Source organism: Boleophthalmus pectinirostris, unplaced genomic scaffold, assembly GCF_026225935.1.
Source record: "Boleophthalmus pectinirostris isolate CB_2022bp ecotype Guang Dong unplaced genomic scaffold, ASM2622593v1 HiC_scaffold_10, whole genome shotgun sequence".
NCBI classification, from domain to species: domain Eukaryota; kingdom Metazoa; phylum Chordata; class Actinopteri; order Gobiiformes; family Gobiidae; genus Boleophthalmus; species Boleophthalmus pectinirostris.
This window is the reverse complement of record NW_026570971.1, coordinates 4,921,356-4,944,083: the sequence shown is the minus strand read 5'-3', so window position 1 is coordinate 4,944,083 and position 22,728 is coordinate 4,921,356. Positions and strand designations below refer to the sequence as shown.

At 41.1% G+C, this 22,728-nt stretch overlaps 1 protein-coding gene across 1 annotated transcript in view; it reads right to left on the bottom strand.

Annotated features, from left to right (window-relative positions):
- Window positions 1-540: 540 nt before the first annotated feature.
- Window positions 541-22,728, bottom strand: part of qkib (QKI, KH domain containing, RNA binding b) — a 176,247-nt gene continuing 154,059 nt past the window's right edge. Inside the window, exon 4 of the mRNA XM_055156725.1 lies at window positions 541-747. Within this exon, the coding sequence (XP_055012700.1) occupies window positions 556-747 (192 nt within the window). The 3' untranslated portion in view covers window positions 541-555. The remainder of the gene's footprint in view (window positions 748-22,728) is intronic.

Here is a 22,728-nt window from a genome sequence, read left to right as displayed (position 1 = left end):
CTAAACCAAGACTAAACCAAGTCTAAACCAAGACTAAACCAAGACTAAACCAAGACTAAACCAAGACTAAACCAGGTCTAAACCAAGACTAAACCAAGTCTAAACCAGTCTAAACCAGGACTAAACCAAGACTAAACCAGGTCTAAACCAAGACTAAACCAAGACTAAACCAAGACTAAACCAGGTCTAAACCAGGTCTAAACCAGGTCTACACCAACTACACAAAAAAACAAAAAAAAAACACTAAACGCCACCGATAAAAGCGACACAAAGGAGGAAACTCTGTCTAAACGAGTCTTTCTGCGAACAGATCAAAAGCAAGACTAAACCAGGTCTAAACCAAGACTAAACGAAGACTAAACCAAGACTAAACCAGGTCTACACCAACTACACAAAAAAAACAAAAACAAAAAAACACTAAACGCCACCGATAAAAGCGACACAAAGGAGGAAACTCTGTCTAAACGAGTCTTTCTGTGAACAGATCAAAAGCCGCTCAAGCACAAAAAAACACGACAATACTCAGGTTTGGACTCGGAAAACGCGAAGACGCCGTTAGTCCCGAACCCAGCGGAGTGTAGGGAGTATTATAGCGGACTTACGGCAGGGCACCAGCAGCTTCTTGACCTCCTCCACGGCTCTCCTCATCTTGATCTCGGCTCGGGTCTGGGTGTCCTCCACGCTGATGAGAACGTGCAGGTCCTCGTTTAGGTGCTCCCAGTTGGGTTTGCCTCGGTTCTGCTCCTCCTGCGGGACAAAAAACGAAAACGAGGAAGAGGAGGAGGTGAGCGGAGAGAAACACGGACAAAATCAACAATAAATCCATTTTCTAGAAGTCGTTTTGTAATGTTACACTCGTTTAATGCAGAGGAGGGCTGGGCGATATGGATAAAAAAATATATCTCGATATATTTTGTTATATCTCGATATACGATATATATCTCGATATACGATATATATCTCGATATGTGCACAGGAAAAATAACCCTCTAAAACTGAAAACTGCAAAAACAAAAAATTCCACAAGGTCTTTTTTTTTATTGAAGTGTAAGAGGTCGGCAGTTCATACAGGAACATTTAAGATTACAAAAAAACCCTAATTACATAAATAATAATTTAACTGTAAAATAAAATAAATAAAACATATTTCCTTCTTTTCATTCATAAACTAGAAAAGCAGTCAGAGAGCGCAGACCTCCGCCAAGGACTACCCCCATTTTTTATATAAATTGCGATAAAATCAGTCTTCTGGATCAGATCCGGATCAGCCTTTGGAATATGAAAGAGGATCCCATTGTCCATCCCTGAGTCAAATTTCATGGGGTTTGGTCAATAATTAACCCAGATATTGAGAAACAAAATCTTTGGCCCCATTTACCACAATGTTAACAAAAATTTCAAAGTGATCCAGAATCCAGGATTTCTTCCGGATCAGCCCCAAAATGAAATCAGTTCTTCCTTTTCACATTTCCAACAAATCCTGAAAATTTCATCAAAATCGGTCCATAACTTTTTGAGTTATGTTGCTAACAGACAAACAAACAAACAAACAAACAAACAACAGGACAAACAAACAAACAAACAAACAAACAGACAAACGCCGGCAAAAACTTAACCTTCTTGACGGAGGTAATAAAACAACTCAACACAAGCTCATCTTTGCATTAACTCTGTTATCCAAACCAGAACCAGAACCATGAGCTCCTTTAACAGAAGAAGTTCAGGATGTTCCTTATTTTAACAGATCCATGTTCCAGCGTCAGGATCTGAGGTTTAATCCCACAATCCACTGCAGATCAAACCCAACGACTGCAGCAGATTATTAATTAAAATCTTCTGCATAAATAAACTTTACATGACTAAACTTTACAGTATATAAACATAACGACTCTAGAGCCACATCAGCCCGTTTAATGTGTTTAATTCAGTTTTGCACACGTGTGTTTACATTTTACAGAAACTAAACTTAAGCTCATGGCTCATTTGCATAAACAGCACTTCTCCTGCAGCTCAGCTCGTTCAGCTTCTTTCGGGCTAAAGGACGAGACTCGGTGGAACATGAGGATGTGCTGCTGCTGGTGGTTTTGTCTGTAAATGGTGGAAAAGGTTCGTGGGGCTTGAAGCTTTTCACTGGCACCAACTTTCAGCGTCACTAGTGACGAGTGAAGGAGACACGAGCGAACAACATCAGGGAGACGGAGGCGACGAGAGAGAAGATAAACAAGCGAAGCGGCGAAATCAAATTAGAATATAAGCATTATATCGATACATACGATATGTCAGAATTCATATCAAGTTTAAAAACTATCTCGATATATTTAAAATATCGATATATCGCCCACCCCAATGCAGAGTTGGTGTTTTTTTTAGCTGTAGTCACACTGTAAAACTGTTTTTGTTCTAAATTTGAGCCCAAAAATGCAAACGGAACATTTTTTAAAATCAATTTTAAAAGAAATCTCACTGCGCTTTAAATCTATACGACTTTAATTAGTGATTGGTTAAAATCTAAACTATCAAAATCTTACTTTTACATGCATTTTTATTTTACGTTTTCGCTTAATCCAATCTAACTTTATTTGTAGAGCACAATTTATAAACAAGATGGTTTCCAAAGCGTTTTACACAGCAACGTAAAACATTTTACTTAAAAAAATAACTAAATAAATCTGCAGAATTATGTTCCAACCAAAAGGAAACTAGTAGAATCATTGAATAAAATAATAAAATCAATTAACAAAAATAATAAAATCAATACATAAAAGCAGTATTAAAAAATAAAAAATAAAAATAAAATAAATTAATTTAATTAAAAATAAAAATTAAATTAAATTTAAAATTAAATAAAGAATACAGACACAGAGGGCCACACAATAAAAAAAATCATCTGTTTTCCAAAATGGCGTTGTTCTTTTCTTGAATATATTTTTTGTCAAGTCTTTTTTCTTAAGAGCTTCTGTCACAACTAAGTTTCTACTGTGATTCTCTCAAACGGAGTGAGTTTTCAGTCTCGTCTGTAACGTAGTTTAAGACCAGAGTCAAAACTCACCTCTTCTCCTTGGTATTTAGTACAAACTCGTCAGGTTATCTTGGTGTTTTTATTGTAGTTTTCACGTGTTTTCTGTATATCTGTAACTGTTTCGTCTGTTTTTGTTGACTGCACTTTGGTCAGCTGAAGTCGTTTTAAATGTGCTATAGAAATAAACTTTAATTGAATTGAATGTAACACAAACGAATCAAACGAACAATTACTATTCCCAAAAAACCCAAATTGAATTATACACAAAAACCATTTAGGAGTTTAAATTTTAAAACAGGTCCAAGTTTAGCCAAGTCAAGCTGCAGTTTTCCACAATCTCCAATTCTAGTTTTCAGAGGTGAATTTTCTCCGTTTGTGTAAAAGATGTGCACAAACAAAAAGAAATGTCTCAGTTAAAAAAAAAAAAAAATAAAAAAATCTGTATTCTATATTCAAAAAATATTAATTATTCATCATCAAGAAATACATCATTTTTTTGCACAATAAATGTAATAAAGAAATCTGTATTTTTTACTCCAATATGATTCACCCCCGTCATGTATGAGTGTGTGCATCGTATATGTGCATGTGTGTGTGTGTGCGTGTGTGTGTGTGTGTGTGTGTGTGTGTGTGTGTGTGTCCATGGCAACCTCTCTCTCTCTCTGTCGGAGCAGGGAGCAGGTGGGTGGCGTTGGGCTGCTGCTCCGAGCTCTTGTGGCTGGAGGAATTTTCGGCAGCAGCGTGTCAGGTGGGCCTCCTGCAGCGGCCCAGATGCACTGTGGGTAATTATCCCCCCCAGTACACGAGCGGGGGCGTGTGTGTGTGTGTGTGTGTGTGTGGGGCGTGAGGGGGAGGTGGACGACCCGCTGTCACCAGACCAGCAGAGGGCAGGCTCAGGGCGAGACCCACACTACACTCCATTGGAAATCTAAATTCAGACGTTTTTTTCAGTGTTCACAGGGAATTTTTTATTTTTTACAGATGACGTCCGTTCCTTTAGACCGGACCTGGGCAGTTACAGATCTTGGTCCTTTGGTTGATTCTGACCGGACGGTTTAAGATCATTTGGAATTACAAAATGCTTTTTGATTGCTTTTATTTTAGAGGTGTTTTTTTTTTTTTTTAATGACATTTTTTGTAAGACTCACTTTTTCATTGTCCTGGTTTAGTCCTGGTTTTAGTTCTCATTTTAATCCTGGTATTAGTCCTGGTTTTAGAGCTGGTTTAGACATGATCTAGACCTGGTTTAGTCCTGATTTTAGTCCTGATTTAGACTTGATTTAGACCTGGTTTAGACCTTGTTTTAGTCCTGATTTAGACTTGATTTAGACCCGGTTTTAGTTCTGGTTTTAGACCTGGTTTAGATCTCATTTTTGTTCTGATTTTAGTCCTGGTTTAGACTTGCTTTAGACCTGGTTTAGACCCGTTTTAGTTCTCTTTTAGTTCTGGTTTTAGTCCTGTTTTTAGTCCTAGTTTAGATTTGATTTAGACCTGGTTTAGACCTGGTTTAGTTCCAGTTTTCGTCCTGATTTTGGTCCTGGTTTTAGTTCTGGGTTGGTCCTGGTTTGGTCCTGGTTTAGACTTGATTTAGTCCTGGCTTTAGACCTGGTTTTAGTCCTGGTTTAAGTTCTGGTTTAGAACTGGTGTAGACCTGGTTTTAGACCTGATTCAGACCTCATTTAGGTCCTGGCTTAGACTTGTTTTAGTCCTGATTTTAGTCCTAGTTTAGTCCTGGTTTAAATCTGGTTTAGATCTAATTTTAGTCCTGGTTTAGACCTGGTTTTTAATCACTGAACATGTTTTGCACCTCTCGTTTTTCTTGTGGACTTGTCACGTTTGCATTCGCGTCGCATCTCGTGGTCCGAACATTACGACTTTCCCGGCGTTCATCTCGACCTTCGCCTCCTCGCTCACGCCGCCTCAGAGGAAGTCCGGACCTCTTTCAGACCTCTTTCAGACCTCTTTCGGACCTCTTTCAGACCTCTTTCAGACCTCTTTCAGACCTCTTTCAGACCTCTTTCAGACCTCGGGCTTTCACGACGGCGCGGTGACACACGATACCTCGGCCGTCGCTTTTCAGACTCGTCCTCGCCGCGTTCACCGACCGCGCGGAGCTTCCTCTCGTTCCACAAATATCCCGGCGCTTTTTTTTCCCCGTGTATGTGCCTCGGAGTCGGCGGCGAACAGATGTCGTCCACAAAGCGCCGCGGCTCCCGTTTCCCCTCGACTATTCAGCGTCTCAAAAGCTCGATCCATGAAAGAGTTTGAAGAGCCGGCGAACGGGCAGAGGGTCTGAATGGAGCCGCGCGACGTGCAGGTTCAAATACTCACACAGCTGCAGGAGAAACGGAAACTACGGTGATTCCCCCCGACCTGGTTTGGACCTGGTTTGGACCTGGTTTGGACCTGGTTTACTCCTGGTTTTAGTTCTGGTTTTAATCCTGATTTAGACTTGACTTTAGACCTGGTTTTATTCCTGGTTTTAGTTCTGCTTTACTTCTGGATTTAGTCCTGGTTTAGACCTTGGTTTAGACCTGGTTTAGACCTGGTTTAGTCCTGGTTTTAGTCCTGGTTTAGTCCTGGTTTAGTCCTGGTTTTAGTCCTGGTTTAATCTTGGTTTTAGTTCTGGTTTAGACTTGATTTAGACCTAGGTTAGTCCTGGTTTTAGTTCTGGTTTAGTCCTGATTTTAGACCTGGTTTAGATCTGGTTTAGTGCTGGTTTAGACCTAGTTTTAGTCTTGATTTAGTCCTGGTTTTAGTCCTGGTTTAGACCTGGATTTAGTCCAGGTTTAAACCTGGTTTAGTCCTGGTTTAAACCTGGTTTAGTCCTGGATTTAGTCTTGGTTTAGTCCTGGATTTAGTCCTGGTTTAGATCTAGTTTAAACCTGGTTTACACCTGATTTTAGTCCTGGTTTAGTTCTGGTTTAATCCTCATTTAGTCCTGATTTTAGTCCTGGTTTAGTTCTGGTTTAATCCTCGTTTAGTCCTGATTTTAGTCCTGGTTTAGTTCTGGTTTAATCCTCGTTTAGTCCTGATTTTAGTCCTGGTTTAGTTCTGGTTTAATCCTCGTTTAGTCCTGATTTTAGTCCTGGTTTAGAGGCGTGGTCCACGTTAACCAGGACGACTCACATTTGACAGAAAACTGGACTACGAACGAGTCCAGAACGATGCAAAACTAAGTCCGCTTCACCCCACGTATTTGAGCAAATGTGATTTTATTACGCGATAATCTTTTAGAAATTGTTCGATTTTGCTGTTAAAAACTCGTCTCTGGTCTCCGAAAGTTGCGAAAAGCGTTTTTATAAACTCATCCTGGTGAATAATTAGAATGTTCTGACTCTGAGTTTGAACCACTGCGAACTTTAAAATAAACTAGTTTCTCTGTTTCTCGTTTTTTTTTTTTTAAGACGGTAAAAATCCGGTACATATTACATCTTTTAAATGTGAAAAGATCTTCGGAATTTAGTATAAAACCCAGGAAGAAACTGAAAAAAAAAAAAAAAAAAAAACACACCAGCTCGCCAAACCTTCAAGAATGATTATAATCGATATTTTTTTAAAAAGAAGACTTCATTCTAAATCTGTTTTGATCCTCTGTCTGATTTGGCGTTTTCCAGCTGTGAAAAAGAATCATTACGAAGAAGAAATAGTCGTCGGTGTCCGTCTGAAAACTGGAGTTGGTGCGTTTGCCTTGGTAACTAACGCTGGTAACGATGGAAGGAAAGAGAACGGGATAATTTTAGCCACAAGGTAGAACAATGCCTCACTGTGAAGCAAATTAAGAACAGAAGAACTAGTCTGGAGAAAAAGGACGGTGAACTTCAACAAAAGCTTATTTTGGCATCACAATAACGGCCTATTGTAGTTTTGTTTAGATTATGCAACGGTAGAAAGGCTAGATAACCAAAAAAAACGAAAAAAAAAAGAGAAAAAAAAGACTACTGTTCTGTCAAATTTGTGCCGAACAGTTTCAGCTCGGTGAACATTTCAACACTTTTTTTTTTTAATACTTTGATTTTAGTCCTGGTTTAGTTCTGGTTTTAGTTCTTGTTTCTTCCCTGTTTAGACCTGGTTTAGATTTAATTTTAGTCCTGGTTTAGACCTGGTTTAGACCTGGTTTAGATTTAATTTTAGTCCTGGTTTAGACCTGGTTTTAGTTATGGTTTAAGTCCTGGTTTAGACCTGGTTTAAGTCCTGGTTTTAGTTCTTGTTTCTTCCCTGTTTAGACCTGGTTTAGATTTAATTTTAGTCCTGGTTTAGACCTGGTTTAGACCTGGTTTAGACTTGGTTTAAGTCCTGGTTTAAGTCCCGGTTTAGACCCGGTTTAGACCTGGTTTAGACCTGATTTAGACTCTTGGTTTTAGTTCTGGTTTTAGACCTGGTTTAGTCCTGGTTTTAGCCTTTGTTTTAGACCTGGTTTAGACCTGGTTTTAGCCCTGGTTTTAGTCCCTGTCTAGACTTGGTTTAACCCTGGTTTTGTCATGATTTAAGTCCTGGTTTAGTCTTGGTTTAGTCCAGATTTTACTCCTGACATTAGCCGTTAAAACAGTAAAAAGGTTCCAGTGTGTTTAGTCCTTTAGTCCTGGCGCTGGATCCTGTGGTCCAGAGTCTGGGCCGCACCTGCCCTCGGCCCGTCGCCCCCGGCCCGTCGCCCCCGGCCCGTCGCCCCCGCCCGTCGCCCCGGCCCGTCGCCCCCGGCCCGTCGCCCCGCCCGTCGCCCCCGGCCCGTCGCCCCGGCCCGTCGCCCCGGCCCGTCGCCCCCGGCCCGGCGCCCCCGGCCCGGCGCCCGGCCCCGCCCGGCCCGTCGCCCCGCCTCGCCCGGCCCGTCGCCCCCGGCCCGGCGCCTCGCCCGTCGCCCTCGGCCCGTCGCCCCCGGCCCGTCGCCCCGGCCCGTCGCCCCCGCCCGGCGCCCTCGGCCCGTCGCCCTCGGCCCGTCGCCCTCGGCCCGTCGCACTTCGCTCGCACCTGTCGCACTTTCATCGCGCCGTGTCGCACCACATGCCAGAGGAGGACGAAAATAACCCGTGACTCCTTTCTTCTGTCCGGCAGCGCTCGCCGACAGAGAGCGTCCAGATTTAGCGCGGTGGGCGGAGCCGAGGGTCAGGCCGGGACACGGGTCGTTCCGGAACTCGCACCTGACAGCGCCAAAGGTCACCGCTTCTCAAAGTTTGAATCGGCGGAAGAATACGCGATAAACCAGCGACGGGGGAGATGTTCGGGAGACGTTAAGGAGGTGAAAAAGGTCTGTGATCGGACAATTAATCAATACGGAGGAGAAATTTCAGCTTGGACGGTTATAATTATTAAATCACAAAGGCTGGAGGAGGAAATCTGCAGAGGAAAACGTGTAACTGTGTCTCCATGTGTCTTATTCTGTGTAAAAGAAATATCGTGATATCGTATCGTCAAAGTTCTCACTTTTCACTAATTTACATAAACTAAGTGAAGATAAAACTCCAGCTCTTGTGTCGCTGATGTGGTTCAACTTGTGTTGGATTAAAAGACATGACTCAGGTGAATACAGGTCAGTGTGACCAGATTTGCGTTTGTCAAAACCAGGACAGCGTACGGGGGGAGGGGGGCGGGGCCTCGTCATCCACATTGAGCGACTCTCACCTGGTAAAACTTTTTCCCACTGGACACAGAAACATATGTGCTGCTTTATCCACTGTGCACATGGACTCACACTTGTCCCAACGCAACGGAAAGTGTGGAATTTCTTCTACAAATCCTGGTTAAATCCACATTTGTGCTTCGGTTCGTTACAGACTGACCCACTGTTTGTGTCTCGCTCCTTCTGATGCAGAGACACATGTACACACCTGTTTGGTCACGACACACACAGCAACCTACATTCGGTTTGTCGATTAAAATGAACGTAATCGATGAAATTCTTAATGATCAATTATCGATTAATCGGTTAATCATGCCCATCCCTTGTTCAGATGCTTCAGAGTGTTCGCCGTACTTCCGTGGTTTTGACGAGCACTAAACTGCTACAGGATAAAAGATGCACCAATATTTCTTAAAAATGTTGGGTAGTGAGGAGTATTGTGTGACGTTAGTGGTGATTTTGGCGACTTTTGGCATTTGTTTCATTTTCGATGGCATCTACAAGTGGAAAAAATCGATCCATGGTTTGGGATCACTTTAATATAATTCCACTTAACCTATTTTCTTATTTACAGCTGCTATTTATGTTGCTCTTTACATATTATTATTATTATATTGTGGGTTATGTGCTGGTTTGCGATGGTTAAATTTGTCCACTGGAGGTCGGTGTTTCTCCGAGGCCTCAGACACGTCGAACCATTTGAGACGATATTGCGACTGAGGTGTCAACGCTTCACGAGGCTCCGTTCGCCCGTCACTAGTTTACGGGCTTAAACACGGCACAGGCAAGTCCGGATTTCTATCTATGACGCAACAAACCTGGCAAAATGTGAACGGAAAACAGCTCTGGATTAACGAAAGAACTAAAAATACAACTCCGGGTCTGTTTCGGATGAAGGGACGCCTGATTAAAACGTTTGAAAAAAGCTCAAAAAAGTCCAGTTTGCGTAATATGTGTTCTTTAAATATTTGCAGTCTTCGCGATTTTCCAAGTCCGACTCATCAAACTGGAATATGGATCCAGCTGCGATTGATCCGGGAGCGGTGGTAAACTTTGAAGCCGGGCGCTGTGAGAGGTGGGACTGCTGACCTGATGGAGAGCGTCTCATTTCCAAACGCGCGTTGCGATTGCGTGAGCCAACCCCCGTCCGATGTATTGATTTTCCAATAGTCCTTAATGAGCAAAAGGACAATGCACTTTATGTTGGCACAAGGTGAACATTTAAAAGCCAAAGCGGTTCAGTCAGCAAAAGCGTTTATCAACTCAATCGGATCAGCCGAGGAACCAGAACCAGAGGAAAGGGACAGAGGGTGACTCACGCAGACACTGTTGATACTAGAGGTGTCCAAAAATATCAAAACATCCATATATCGTATCGTTTAATGTGACGATATCGTGGGCGGCTGTTTTTTTTGGTGTATTTTACTAAATTATTTTGTTACAGCTACAGTTTTGTTGCTTGTTTAGTGGAAGGAAACTCGTTTATGTGACACATTTGACATTTTGATTGACGTTTTGATGATTAAAATGTTTGTGTTTCATATGAACTTTGCACAAAAAGTGGTTTAACAAAGACTTTTAGTATCACAAACATGATTGAACCTTTATTTTTTATTGAACCGTATCAAATCGATTTGAAATATATCGTATCGAATCGAAAGCTCACTGTATCAACTGTACTGGTTTAGTCCTGGTTTAGACCTGGTTTAGTCCTGGTTTAGTCCTGGTTTAGACCTGGTTTAGTCCAAATGTTCAAATCATTTCATATTGTCACATAAAACTTTTGTCACTATAGAGGAACTACAACTTTTACTCAAGAAAAAGTACTGTTACTTTAACAAAATCATTACTTTAGTAGGATTTAAACGTATGCTGACAGAAAAGTACTCTATGCGTATCGTATTGGAAACTTAATGATACCAGCCCTAGTTGTCACGATACTGTATTTCAAAGACAATTTCAATTAGAGGTGTGCAAAAATATGAAAATATTGACATATGGTATCGTTTAATTTGATGATACAGCTCACAACATCGATACTGTATCGATATATCGCCAAGAGTATTTTATGGTAAATTTTACCAAATTATTTTGTTACAGAGCTACAGTTTTCTTGCTTGTTTAAAGGAAGGAATGTCACAGACGTATGTCACAAAGACGCTTTCCAGAGCTTTATTCAGTCACTCCAGACGTGGTGATGGTGTAAACTACTACTGTAGCCACAGCTGCCCTGGGACAGACTGACAGAAGCGCGGCTGCCGATCTACAGCATCAGTCCCTCTGACCACCACCAACACTCACGCACACACCACATTCATACTAGGCAATGTGGGTGAAGTGTCTTGCCTAAGGACACAACAACAGTTTTATGTGACTGGCGCCTCCTGTGGCTCCTGATTGAGTCTAACATCCAAGTCCTGACCAGACCCGGTCCGGCTGAGCTTCTGAGATCAGACAGGATCAGGCTTTGACGAGCTGGTACGACCACATGGTACGTGACACATTTGACATTTTGATTGACATGTTGATGATCAAAATTGCTGTGTTTCGTGTTCACTTTGCAAAAGAAGTTGTTTAACAGAGACTTTTAGTATCACAGCCATGATTTTGCCTTTATTTTTTATTGAACCGTATCGAATCGATTTGAAAAATATCATATCGAACCAAAAGTGCACTGTATCAAGCTGCATATCAGCATCTTCTTAATGATACCCGGGAAGTTGTCATGATACTGTATTTCAAAGTCAATTTCAATTAGGTGTGCAAAAATATCAAAATATCGATATATATCATGTCATTTAATGTGATGATACAGAATCGATGTCGTGGGTTGAGGTATTGATATATCACCTAGAATATTTTTTGGTGTATTTTACTAAATTATTTTGTTACAGCTACAGTTTTGTTGCTTGTTTAGAGGAGGGAAACTCGTTTATGTGACACATTTGACATTTTGACTGGCTTTTTGATGATCAAAATTGGTGTGTTTCATGTTCACTTTGCAAAAGAAGTTGTTTAACAAAGACTTTCAGTTCGGGCTGTCGCAATAACCGCAAAGATGAATCACCGTGGTACTAAGTGGCCCAAAGCGGTGCATGTTGCGATCACCACACTTGACCCGACCCAAAGTCTTGCATGGGTCCATTTTTAGAGACCCGCACCCGCCCAGACATTCCACCCATTACCGCCCATGATAACCCAGGACTAACCCAGGACTAAGGTGCACCTGTGTAGTCTGTCAGGTGACCGCAGGCGAAAGGACCGGCACAGAGCTCTGCACCAAGGTAAGTGCAGCTGTCGCCCGATCGCACTTTGCGGACACCTGCGCCGCGTGCTCGTGGTTCTTTAAGTCCGCGGGTACCCGACCTGGCGCAGGACTCTGACCCGAGCTGCCACCGTGAGCGCTGGGGGGGATGGGGGTGTTGAGCTGCTAAACCGCACCACAGGAGAACTTCCCAAAACATGACGGCCCTACTTTTAGTATCACAGACATGATTTAGCCTTTACATTTTTTTTATTGAACTGTATCAAATCGATTTGAGATATATCGTATCGAACCGAAAGTGCCAGGTATGGAGACAGTCTTGCCGCTAATCATAACAAGAGGTCGAACAGGACGCACGGAAGATCGTTTAAATACTCAAACATGCACGGATGACATCTAAAACCTCGTCAGGGATGTTTGTTTTGGATGAAGGAACAACATTATGACATGGCAAAAAGCTTCTCAATAAATGTCAAATGTCAAATTCATAATAATCCCTCTTTAAATCTTACTTCTTTCTTTTTTGGTCCATGGGCATACACTAGTCTATGTGATTTTTTTATTTTATTTTATTTTATTATTTCTTTTTTTTTTACTTATTTTATTTTTATTTATTTTATTTTATTTTATTATTATTAATTTTTTATGCTTTCAGCTCAAAATCGTTCTAAAGCTTCAGGAACGGTTCATTTCTGTCCTACGAATACGCTTTTTTTTTAGTATCGATACCTGCTCAGATGAGTCTCTAGTTTCAGTATCGATTAGTATCTGATTTTTGGTACTTCTGACAGCTCTCCGTGCAACAGCTGTCTGCTCCCGCGTCTCTCCGTCGGCCTCAAACAGAATGAGTGTTTACAATGTGTTTACGGGCTCCCTCTCTCCACGCGGCGCACGGGTCGATTCAAAAGACTTGTTATTTCATTACGTTTGCACCTGTTGTTGATTTGCATTTAGCATTAATGCAGCCTCAGTACCGCGGAGACCGGGAGCTGCCACGTTCGATGAAGCCCGAGAGAAAGTACTTCCTTTGTTCCCCCCAAAATGTACGACAATTACCGAGAAGAAAACACGCCGGCTCGGTCCCAGCGGGCGCCATCTGAAGACGGGAGCCAGAGCGAGCGAGGCACCGGGAGGACGAGGTAGTGCTGCTTCAAGCGCTCTCCCAGGACCGGGAACGGCGTGTCTGGCATGAGCGGATCAAGAGAGACACGGTAGAACGGAGCAGGAGAAGAGCGACGTGCCGGGACAAGACGTCTGCTCAGAGGTTTTACGTTTGGTCAGAGCAGAGGCTGTCGTCTCGTATAAAAGAGGACACGCTTTTTTTCTGTGTGTCGTTCGTTCATTCGTTTTTCAATATAAAACTGAAAATAATAAAACGAAAAATCAACAATTTTCTTCATTATTTCTCTCCAAAACTGAAATGAAAAAATGGATAACGATTAGTTTTTTCAGTTTTCAATTTTGTGTTTAAATCAAGAATGGAAAAAAAACGGATAACGACCGTTTCCCGTTAATGTGACTGCGATGCTGGAATTTTGCACCACATACGGACTGAACCAGGACTGATCCAGGTCCGGGACCAGAGCGGAACCAGACCGGGACGAGAGCGGGACCAGAGTGGACTCCGAGCCGTGGACTCTGTCTTAGTCCCACTCTGTTCCCGGTCTGGTCTGGTCTCAGTCTCCGTCTCAGTCTGTCTGGTTCCGGCCTGGTCCTGGTCTGGTCTCGGTTTCAGTCGGTTCGTTAAAATGAAAATTAAGAACATTTGACTTTATTTGAGTCGACTCTACCAGATGAATAAGTGTTTTTCTAAATTCAAGCGACATTCGATTTCATTTCTTATTTTAAGGGTTATTGTTTTTCTTATTTTAAGTGTAGCAAGTTGTATCTTCAGATTTTAAGTACAAAAGGACATATTCCGCTGATCGATAATTTAACTTGTCAAGTGGAATTTACTCAAATTATGGTAAAATTTTCTTAATTCAAGTCATCTGAACTTGGCTAGATTTTATTTTTTGCAGTGCACACGACACATTTGACATTTTCACAGTTTTGAGGATTAAAATGTTTGTGTTTCATATTCACTTTGCACAAGAAGAAGTGGTTTAACAAAGACTTTTAGTGTCACAGCCGGGATTTAGCGATTGTTTTTATTGAACCGTATCGAATCGGTTTGAAATATATCGTATCGAATTGAAAGTGCACTGTATCGAGATATGTATCGTATCGTGGCCTAGGTATCGAGGTATGTATCGTATCGGTAACTTCTTAATGATCCCCAGCCCTATTTATAACATGTCTTAACTCTTTCCCCCCTGGACGCCGACGAGGAACAGCCCAGACATGTGTTACTACGGCTACACCCTTAGAGCATAAAAGAAAACAAACTTCCACGAGTGATTATAAATGATTTTTACACTCATGAACTTAATTGTAACACAGACATATTTGTATCTCTGGAAACCTTAGACTCTGAACTCTTCATTTATGGATGTTTAAATGTGATTCAACTCATTTACAGGTTTATAACAGCTCAATGAAAATGAGAGTTTACCTGGTCAGGTGCAAAATCGAAAACAAAAAACTACATTCAGCATCTGATATCTGCATGTTCTGAAAACTATATTCATAAAAATATATTAATATATATACTTTGTCAAAGTATTTAAACAGATTTCATATCACCAGATACAGTAAAGCCAAGTGTGCACCTGTTTTTACCTGTTGTTCACCTGTGTGCACCTAATTCATTTTTTCCATTTAACTTATTCAACTCATTTAGCTTATTATAATATAATAATATAATAATAAAACTCTTCCCCGTCAGTGTGTGTCCAGTATTTGTCATCTTGGTTATTTTCTCGTGTGCAGAGCTCCACATAAGTGTTTGTTTCTGTAGTGATTCTGTTATACGTCGCATCTTGGAAAAAAAGACTGAAATATTTTAAAGGACTGGCCTGGGCAACATCCAGATTTTGGGGCAGTTTTGGTTCATAATCGAGTATAAAGCTCAGATAGTTTGTTTGGACATCGCAGGATCCACACAGACGCATCAGCGCATTCTCAACTTCTTCACTCTCTGTAAAGTCCGTCGCTGTCGCTGTTTTCCACTTTATAATCAACTTCAACATCATCACTTTGAAATCTATAAAAGTCACTTTCTCTAAACTTATCCATAAAATACGTCCGCTCCTCATTATTTCTAAAACTGTGCAGCGCCGCGATCTTTCCATTGCTCGTGTTTCGTGTTGTGTTTTTTCCGGAAGCTACCATCGTCACTGGCCCCGACCTGTCACAGTCTCTGTTTATATGTGAAAAACCAAGCCGTTTCTAAAGGTCGTCAAATCACGTCTTCAGTGACACAGCGGAGGAGTCAAAAGTCGTCATTAAGGGTTCGGGGGGGTCGTCGAATGTCGTCTTCATGGGGGAAAGAGTTAAAGTTCACACGAGTCAGTTTTGTGTCATATAGAAGCTTTAAATAAATAAAACATGTGCTGTACACCTTTGAAATAGTGACAAAGGACATTTCTAAAAACAGGGGCCGTGTAAAAGCCTTCGCCTCGCTCTCCTCTCGCTTTCACTCCCTTCTTCCCCTCTTCCCTCGCTCCCTCCCTCCTCCCTCCTTCCCTCGTGCGGATGGTGCGTGAGCCGAGTCTGTCCCGGTGAGCTCCACTGAGCCGGTCCCCCGTCAGGCAGCCGGGCCCGGGCCCAGGAGACGGGAGCGGAGCTGAATTATTGAGAGCAGAAAAACGCCGCCTCTAATGGCTCCAGAATAAACAGGCGGAGTGCGGCGGGGCATCAGGCTGAAACAGAGCTGGGGAGGCGGGCGCTGCGGGCAGGGAGCAGGGAGCAGGGAGCGAGCCGTACGGACGAGGAACGACACGGACAAAGCCCAAGAGGACGATCGTGAAAGAGTTCAAACACACCACACCGTCCATCAGCGCATTTAAAGACAGAATATTTGACTTCTATTTGGTTTTAACTGTTAAAACAGAACATATTTTAGATTAGTGTGTTACCTTTTATTGTTTTGAAACGACTATATTCGCCAAAAGCAACATGTTTTTAAGTTTCTTTTAGTCGCTCCCCCTTCAGAGCAAAGTCAGAACAGAATCAAGGTTGTGTTTCTGTGTCTTTTTTTTGTTTTTATGTTGTTGTTTTTTTTAATCTTTTTATTGGTATTCTTGCTCTTATTTGATTTGAATAGTTTAATTGTCTTAAAGAGGAACTGTGGAGTCAAGTAGAGCTTTATTTTTATTTATTTTTATTTATTTTATTTATTTATTTTATTTATTCATGTATTTATTTATTTTAATATTTATTTAATTTATTCATATATTTATTTATTTTATTATTTATTTATTTATTTTTTTGTTTCAAATAACATCTGATAATATGTTTTTAATATTGTATTTTCATTTTTTTAAAAGTGCATTCATAAACGATTTTTGCAACAGTAAATAATTTCCAATTTCATGCAGGCGACTTTTAATAGCAACAGAACATCTGTAGAACACCAGAACTAAACCAGAACTAAACCAGAACTAAACCAGGACTAAACCAGAACTAAACCAGGTCTAAACCAGGTCTAAACCAGGACTAAACCAGGACTAAACCAGGACTAAACCAGGACTAAACCAGGACTAAACCAGGATTAAACCAGGTTCTAAACCAGGACTAAACCAGGTCTAAAACCAGGACTAAACCAGGTCTAAACCAGGTCTAAACCAGGACTAAACCAGGTCTAAACCAGGACTAAACCAGGACTAAAACCAGGATTAAACCAGGATTAAACCAGGACTAAACCAGGACTAAACCAGGACTAAACCAGGTCTAAATCAGGTCTAAATCAGGACTGAACCAAGGCTAAACCTGGACTACACCTGGACTAATCTTGGACTAATCTTGGACTAATCTTGGACTAATCTTGGACTAATCTTGGACTAATCTTGGACTTGAGAGCGGGAGGGAGAACCCCGAGCCTGTGGAGCAGGTGTCTGCAAAGTCCGTGAGGCAGGGAACTCTGCGCCGGTCCTTTCACCTGCGGTCACCCGACGGTCTACGCGGGCGCACCTCCAGGCCTATCCCGACACTCAGTCCTGGTTTAGTCCTGGTTTAGCCCTAGTTCAGTCCTAGTTCAGTCCTGGTTCGGTCCTGGGATCAGTCCTGGTTTAGTCCAGTGTGTTTCTTCTCCCCACTACTGAAAAAGGCTGTTCTATTGTTTTATTTGTGTTGTGCAGCACATTGGAAACTGTTTTATTTATGTTTTTTATTTATTTATGTGCTACAAAAATAAAAATGGATTGAATTAAGTTGCATCCTGCTAATAAAACTTCTGCTTTGTACAGTTTTGTAATCTGTTTTTTTTTTTAAATATATATATGGAGAATTGCCATGATATAAAAGCGTTTTGCTGTCTGACTATCAGGAAGAGCACCTTAGCATGCTAGTTGTTTCGAAAGCTGTGAAAATCTCTTATAAAATCATCACAGCGAACAGGATTAAGACGCTCGGAACGAAGAGTGGAACCGAGGAAAAACTCCGGAGCGCTGCGGCTGTTTAAATTTAACCAGTTCTGTTTTTGAAGTCGGTGAAAATCAGAAAAACTGCGCCTTTAACTTTAGATTTTCTTTAGTTAGTGGAGAAAAAATAAAATAAAATCATTAAAACGTTCTATGTCATCAAACCGAGCAGCGCAATCAGCCGAATCAGTGTGTACCCCGCGTTCCGTTCGGCTCGACACGGGAGTTTGACTACAGGAAAAAAAAAGTCTGCGATGAAAAAAGTTTGACTTCCAAGTTATGCAAATGTAATACAGTCGACTTCCACTGGCAAATCAGGGAGCGGGGAGGTTCAGACGAGGATGAAAAATGGGAGGAATGGTGGAGGAAAAACTCGAGAATACGCTTTTAAAAGTTGCAGGTTGGAAGTTTAAAAATCAGAGGCGCAGAATTGTCCTCATGCGACTTGAGAGAAACCGGAGGAGGGACGCGGCGGATGGAGTGACACCGCTCGTGCCAGAGAATGTCGCGCGCCGCCGTCCACGCCGACAACACGCCGGACATTTTCGAGTTTCAAATGCGGAGACGCGCAGATTGATTCTTCAGCGTGGTTATAAACAGCGTCGGGAAGGTGACTTTCAAAATGTAATCCCCTACAGATTACAGATTACACACACCAAAATGTAGTTTGTAACAGAATCCATTAAATGACTTAAAGTGAGTAATGTAATCTGATTACTTTGGATTACTTGATTTGCTGTAGAGAAGCAAAGACGAGGAAATCATAACCTAAGATGTTTTGTCTGATAAAAGAAAATAAAAAAGCCCAGACTTTACTGAACCAAATTAAAAATATTATTGATAGAAGAAGAAGAAACACGTCCACACAGCAGGATTTAGTCCCGTTAAATCCTGTTTGACACATAGTTTAGACCTGGTTTAGTCTTGGTCTAGATCTGGTTTAGACCTGGTTTGGACCTGGTTTTAGACCTTGTTTAGACCTAGGTTAGACCTGGTTTAGACCTGATTTAGACCTGATTTTGACCTGGTTTTAGACCTGGTTTGAACCTGGTTTGAACCTGATTTGAACCTGATTTGGACCTGATTTGGACCTGATATGGACCTGGTTTAGTCTTGGTTTAGATCCAGTTTAGACTTTGTTTAGACCTAGGTTAGACCTGGTTTAGACCTGGTTTAGACCAGGTTTACACCTGGTTTGGACCTGGTTTGGACCTGGTTTTAGACCTTGTTTAGACCTGGTTTAGACCTGATTTAGACCTGGTTTAGACCTGGTTTAGACCTGGTTTAGACCTAGTTTAGACCTGATTTGTACCTGGTTTTAGTCTTGGTTTAGATCCAGTTTAGACCTTGTTTAGAACTAGGTTAGACCTGGTTTAGACCTGGTTTACACCTGGTTTGGACCTGGTTTTAGATCTAGTTTAGACCTGGTTTTAGTTCTGGTTTAGTCTTGGTTTAGTCCTGGTTTACACCTGGTTTAGTCTTGGTTTAGATCTGGTTTGGACCTGGTTTTAGACCTTGATTAGACCTAGGTTAAACCTAGTTTAGATCTGGTTTTAGACCTGGTTTAGAGTCCGGCAATGAGTGGAATTACTGAAAAAAAAAAAAAAAGGGATATAACCCAAAATGTGAAAACAGGAAAATCCCTCTGTGTAATCCATTTATTTCAACAAAGTAACTGTAATCCAATTACCACTCACTGAAACAGTAACTGTAACTGAATACAGTTACTCATAATTTGTACTCTGATTACATAACTCTGGTACATGTAATCTGTTACTCCCCAACACTGGATATAAACAGAGGTGAGAGTCGAGCGATGCATCATTCATAATAAGAAAACTGACAAAAACAAGGACGGAAAGTTTGATTTCTTCACTTTTGTTGTTTTCAGTTTTACAGTCCGTCCACGTTTCGCGCGATACTCAACCTCAAAGACATTTTAGCACTTTTTCGATGGACTGTCAATACGGCTGTAAGACTTTTGACACCGAGACAAATAATCAATGACGTCTTAGTCCAGTAAATTTGTTATTAGTCGTTCGCAGCAGAAAGGAGAAGGTTTCTAGTGGGAGAATTTGCCCGATTTTGACAGCGATTTGCTTCTCAACGAGTTCAGGGATGCGTGACCTAACTTTGCGTCTTCGTGGGCGATTTTCAAGCCGCTGCGCTCCTCGTATGTGAGTCAGTGCGACTCTGAGCTGCTCTGTCAGATCGTAAGCACCAAATATGAGCAACGTTATGATAACAGACGATAAAACAGCGTCAGGCGCAAAATACAATCTCGGGAAATTGCAAAAATAATGAGATTTTATTCCTCACTCTTCGTAAAGTGGTAAATTTAAACTGCAGCATCTCATCCACATTATCCAAAGAAATTTTAGTCCACAAATAACCACAAAACAGCAATATTAATCAAATTTTTGGTGTTATTTAAAAGTAAAAAGGTGGGAGTAGTTCCTCACGTGTGTTTGTTTACATCCACACAGCGCACGGATCGAGGTGAAGCTGCAGATTCGTGACAGTGACTCCTTCTTCCTGTGGACTTTATCGCCAATCTTTTATGTTTTAAAGATCATGTATCTCAGGGGTCATCAAACTAAGGCCTGCGGGCCAACTCCGGCCCTCCATGCCCCTTTGACCGGCCCCCCAGTCCTTATGAAGCAATCCTCAAAAATTCATGAACATTTTTTTTTTTATTACTTTTTGGCAAATAATAACACGTCTACATCTTCTATTTTGTAGATTTTTTCAATTAAAAATTATATTTCTATGAAGTCTTTACATTTATATTTAAATTATTCTATGATGTATTTAAAATTGGTCACAGAATTTTCATCACGAGACAAACTCGAGCTCAGTGACAGTCGACGCACGTGCAGAGTTCTGTAGTGGAATACATGGAATATCTGTGGTATTTCAAATTAAAAGCAAAGTGTGAAGTACTTACTACTTTTGTAACGATAAAGAAATGTATACCAGGAATTATGTGTCGATACAGTACTGCGGATGGTTGTGCCAGGATAAAACTTTCTTCTACGCACTGAGGCCTGCTGGTGTCATTTTGGTCTGGGTCATACAGTTCCCCCATCACAGTCCGGAGCGATAATGTGGCCCCCAGAGAAAAAAGTTCTTTGACCTCTGACGTATCTGAAGATTTGCACCACATTTCACAAACTAGAAAAGCACTCGGAGAGCTCAGAGACGACCCCCATTTTTTATATAAATTGCGATAAAATCAGTCTTCTGGATCAGATCCGGATCAGCCTTTGGAATATGAAAGAGGATCCCATTGTCCATCCCTGAGTCACATTTCATGGCGTTTGGTCAATAATTAACCCAGATATTGAGAAACAAAATTTTTGGCCCCATTTACCACAATGTTAACTAAAATTTCAAAGTGATCCAGAATCCAGGATTTCTTCCGGATCAGCCCCAAAATGAAATCAGTTCTTCCTTTTCACATTTCCAACAAATCCTGAAAATTTCATCAAAATCGGTCCATAATTTTTTTTGAGTTATGTTGCTAACAGACAAACAAACAAACAAACAAACAAACAAACGCCGGCAAAAACATAACCTCCTTGGCAGAGGTAATAATGATGACACAATTTTGACTTGTATCTAAACTAGAAGTGCAGAGTCTGATCTTTTGAACATTTCAGAGTCTCAGAACGAGTCGTTTTACTGTAGACACGAAACAGGTGACACAATCGCGCACAAAACTTTATATCCTGTGGTCCACAAACAGATCTCGCTGCAGTCTTAACAGTCGGAGATTTTAAGTCTCGTAAGATTCTCTTCGTGTCTGTGGTGTGCGCTTTTTGTCGCACGTTTAAAAATCGTTTAAGACCGAAAAATCCTGTAGTGTGTGTCGGCCTTAATACAGTTTTAGAATGTTTAAGTTATAGAATTTGATGCCATAACTTCAGACGGAGAGCGGGAGCCTATTTAACTTTTGTAGAATCACTGTTTTTGAAATAAATCTCCAAATTTATGATCCACAAATTACAAAAACATCCACAAAAAGATCTGTCAGGCTCTGTCAACTGATCTCCAGCTCTATTAGACGATTTAATCTGAGGTTTGTTTTAACACTTTCTAACCAGAAGGAGTTAATTTAGTCAGAATTAAAACAGGTAAGATGATTTATGCTTTTAAACAAGTCTCCAACACAAAAAAAAAAATCATCCAGCAGTTTCTCAGTCAGTCACGCTCACCTTTTTGTTGAAAATTAAACTCTTGAACAGGACCATGAACGCTCGGACTGACCACAGCCTCCTGAAAACCCACTGTTTAAATATTTTGTATTTGTACAAGATTACTAATTGACTACGTTTGCCTCACAACAAGAGGTTCTTCTGTTAGACTCCCACGTCATGTAAGACCGTAAGGGGTGGAGTTTGCATGTTCTTCCCGTGTCACTGGTTTAAAAATGCAAACCAACTAGAGATGCGCGGATTGCGGTTACAACCCCGGTATCCGCGGTTAATTCGCGGGTCGGGCGGATGACGTGACGAAAAATTATATTTTAATTAAATTCGGGCGGGTGGCGGATTAACTACTAAAAAAAAAAAAAAAAAAAAAAAAAAGTTAGTATTGTTACGTACATCTGAAAAGACGAGTCTCTGTCTATGCTTGTAGTATGAAGTGTACGTCATGTCCTTAATCAGCCCATTTGACCTCGTTTTTATGTTCTGAAGGTTCAGGTTGTGTCGGGTTATTGATGCCTAAGATTTACGAGGCACATATTATATGCAGTTTATTTTATTATTTCTAATTTATTTCAGCTGTTTGCCAACACATAAGTGGCTATAGGGCCAGATTTATTTAGTTATGCATATTTTTTCTTGCCTATTTCAATTGGAATATAAAGAGGACATTGCCTGATTTCAATAAAGGTTCATCTGGATGAGATGATCTGTCTATTTTGTTTCGATATCAGTTATATTTTAAAACACGCAGACATTATAGCGTAGACTGCCACTCGGGGGATTTAAAACTTAAAGAAAGACCGATGGAGTGAGGTTATGACTTTGAAATAACATCGGGCAATGGCAGAATGTTCAGAATGTAACAACATCCAACACGAAGGCAAGAAGGTTCAAAAACAGCCTAGTCGGAAAACGTTGTCAGTTAATTAGCTGCGCAAGAAAACCAGGTAAGTCTGGGGTTGTTACGGACAATTAAGAATGCGAACAAACACGCTGAGCGAATTTTGAATGAATGAACTATAGAGTTTGTAATTTTTATCGAGGCTCCTTAGTTTGTTTGCTGTATGATTGTTCTAAAATCTAAAATCAGTCGGCGG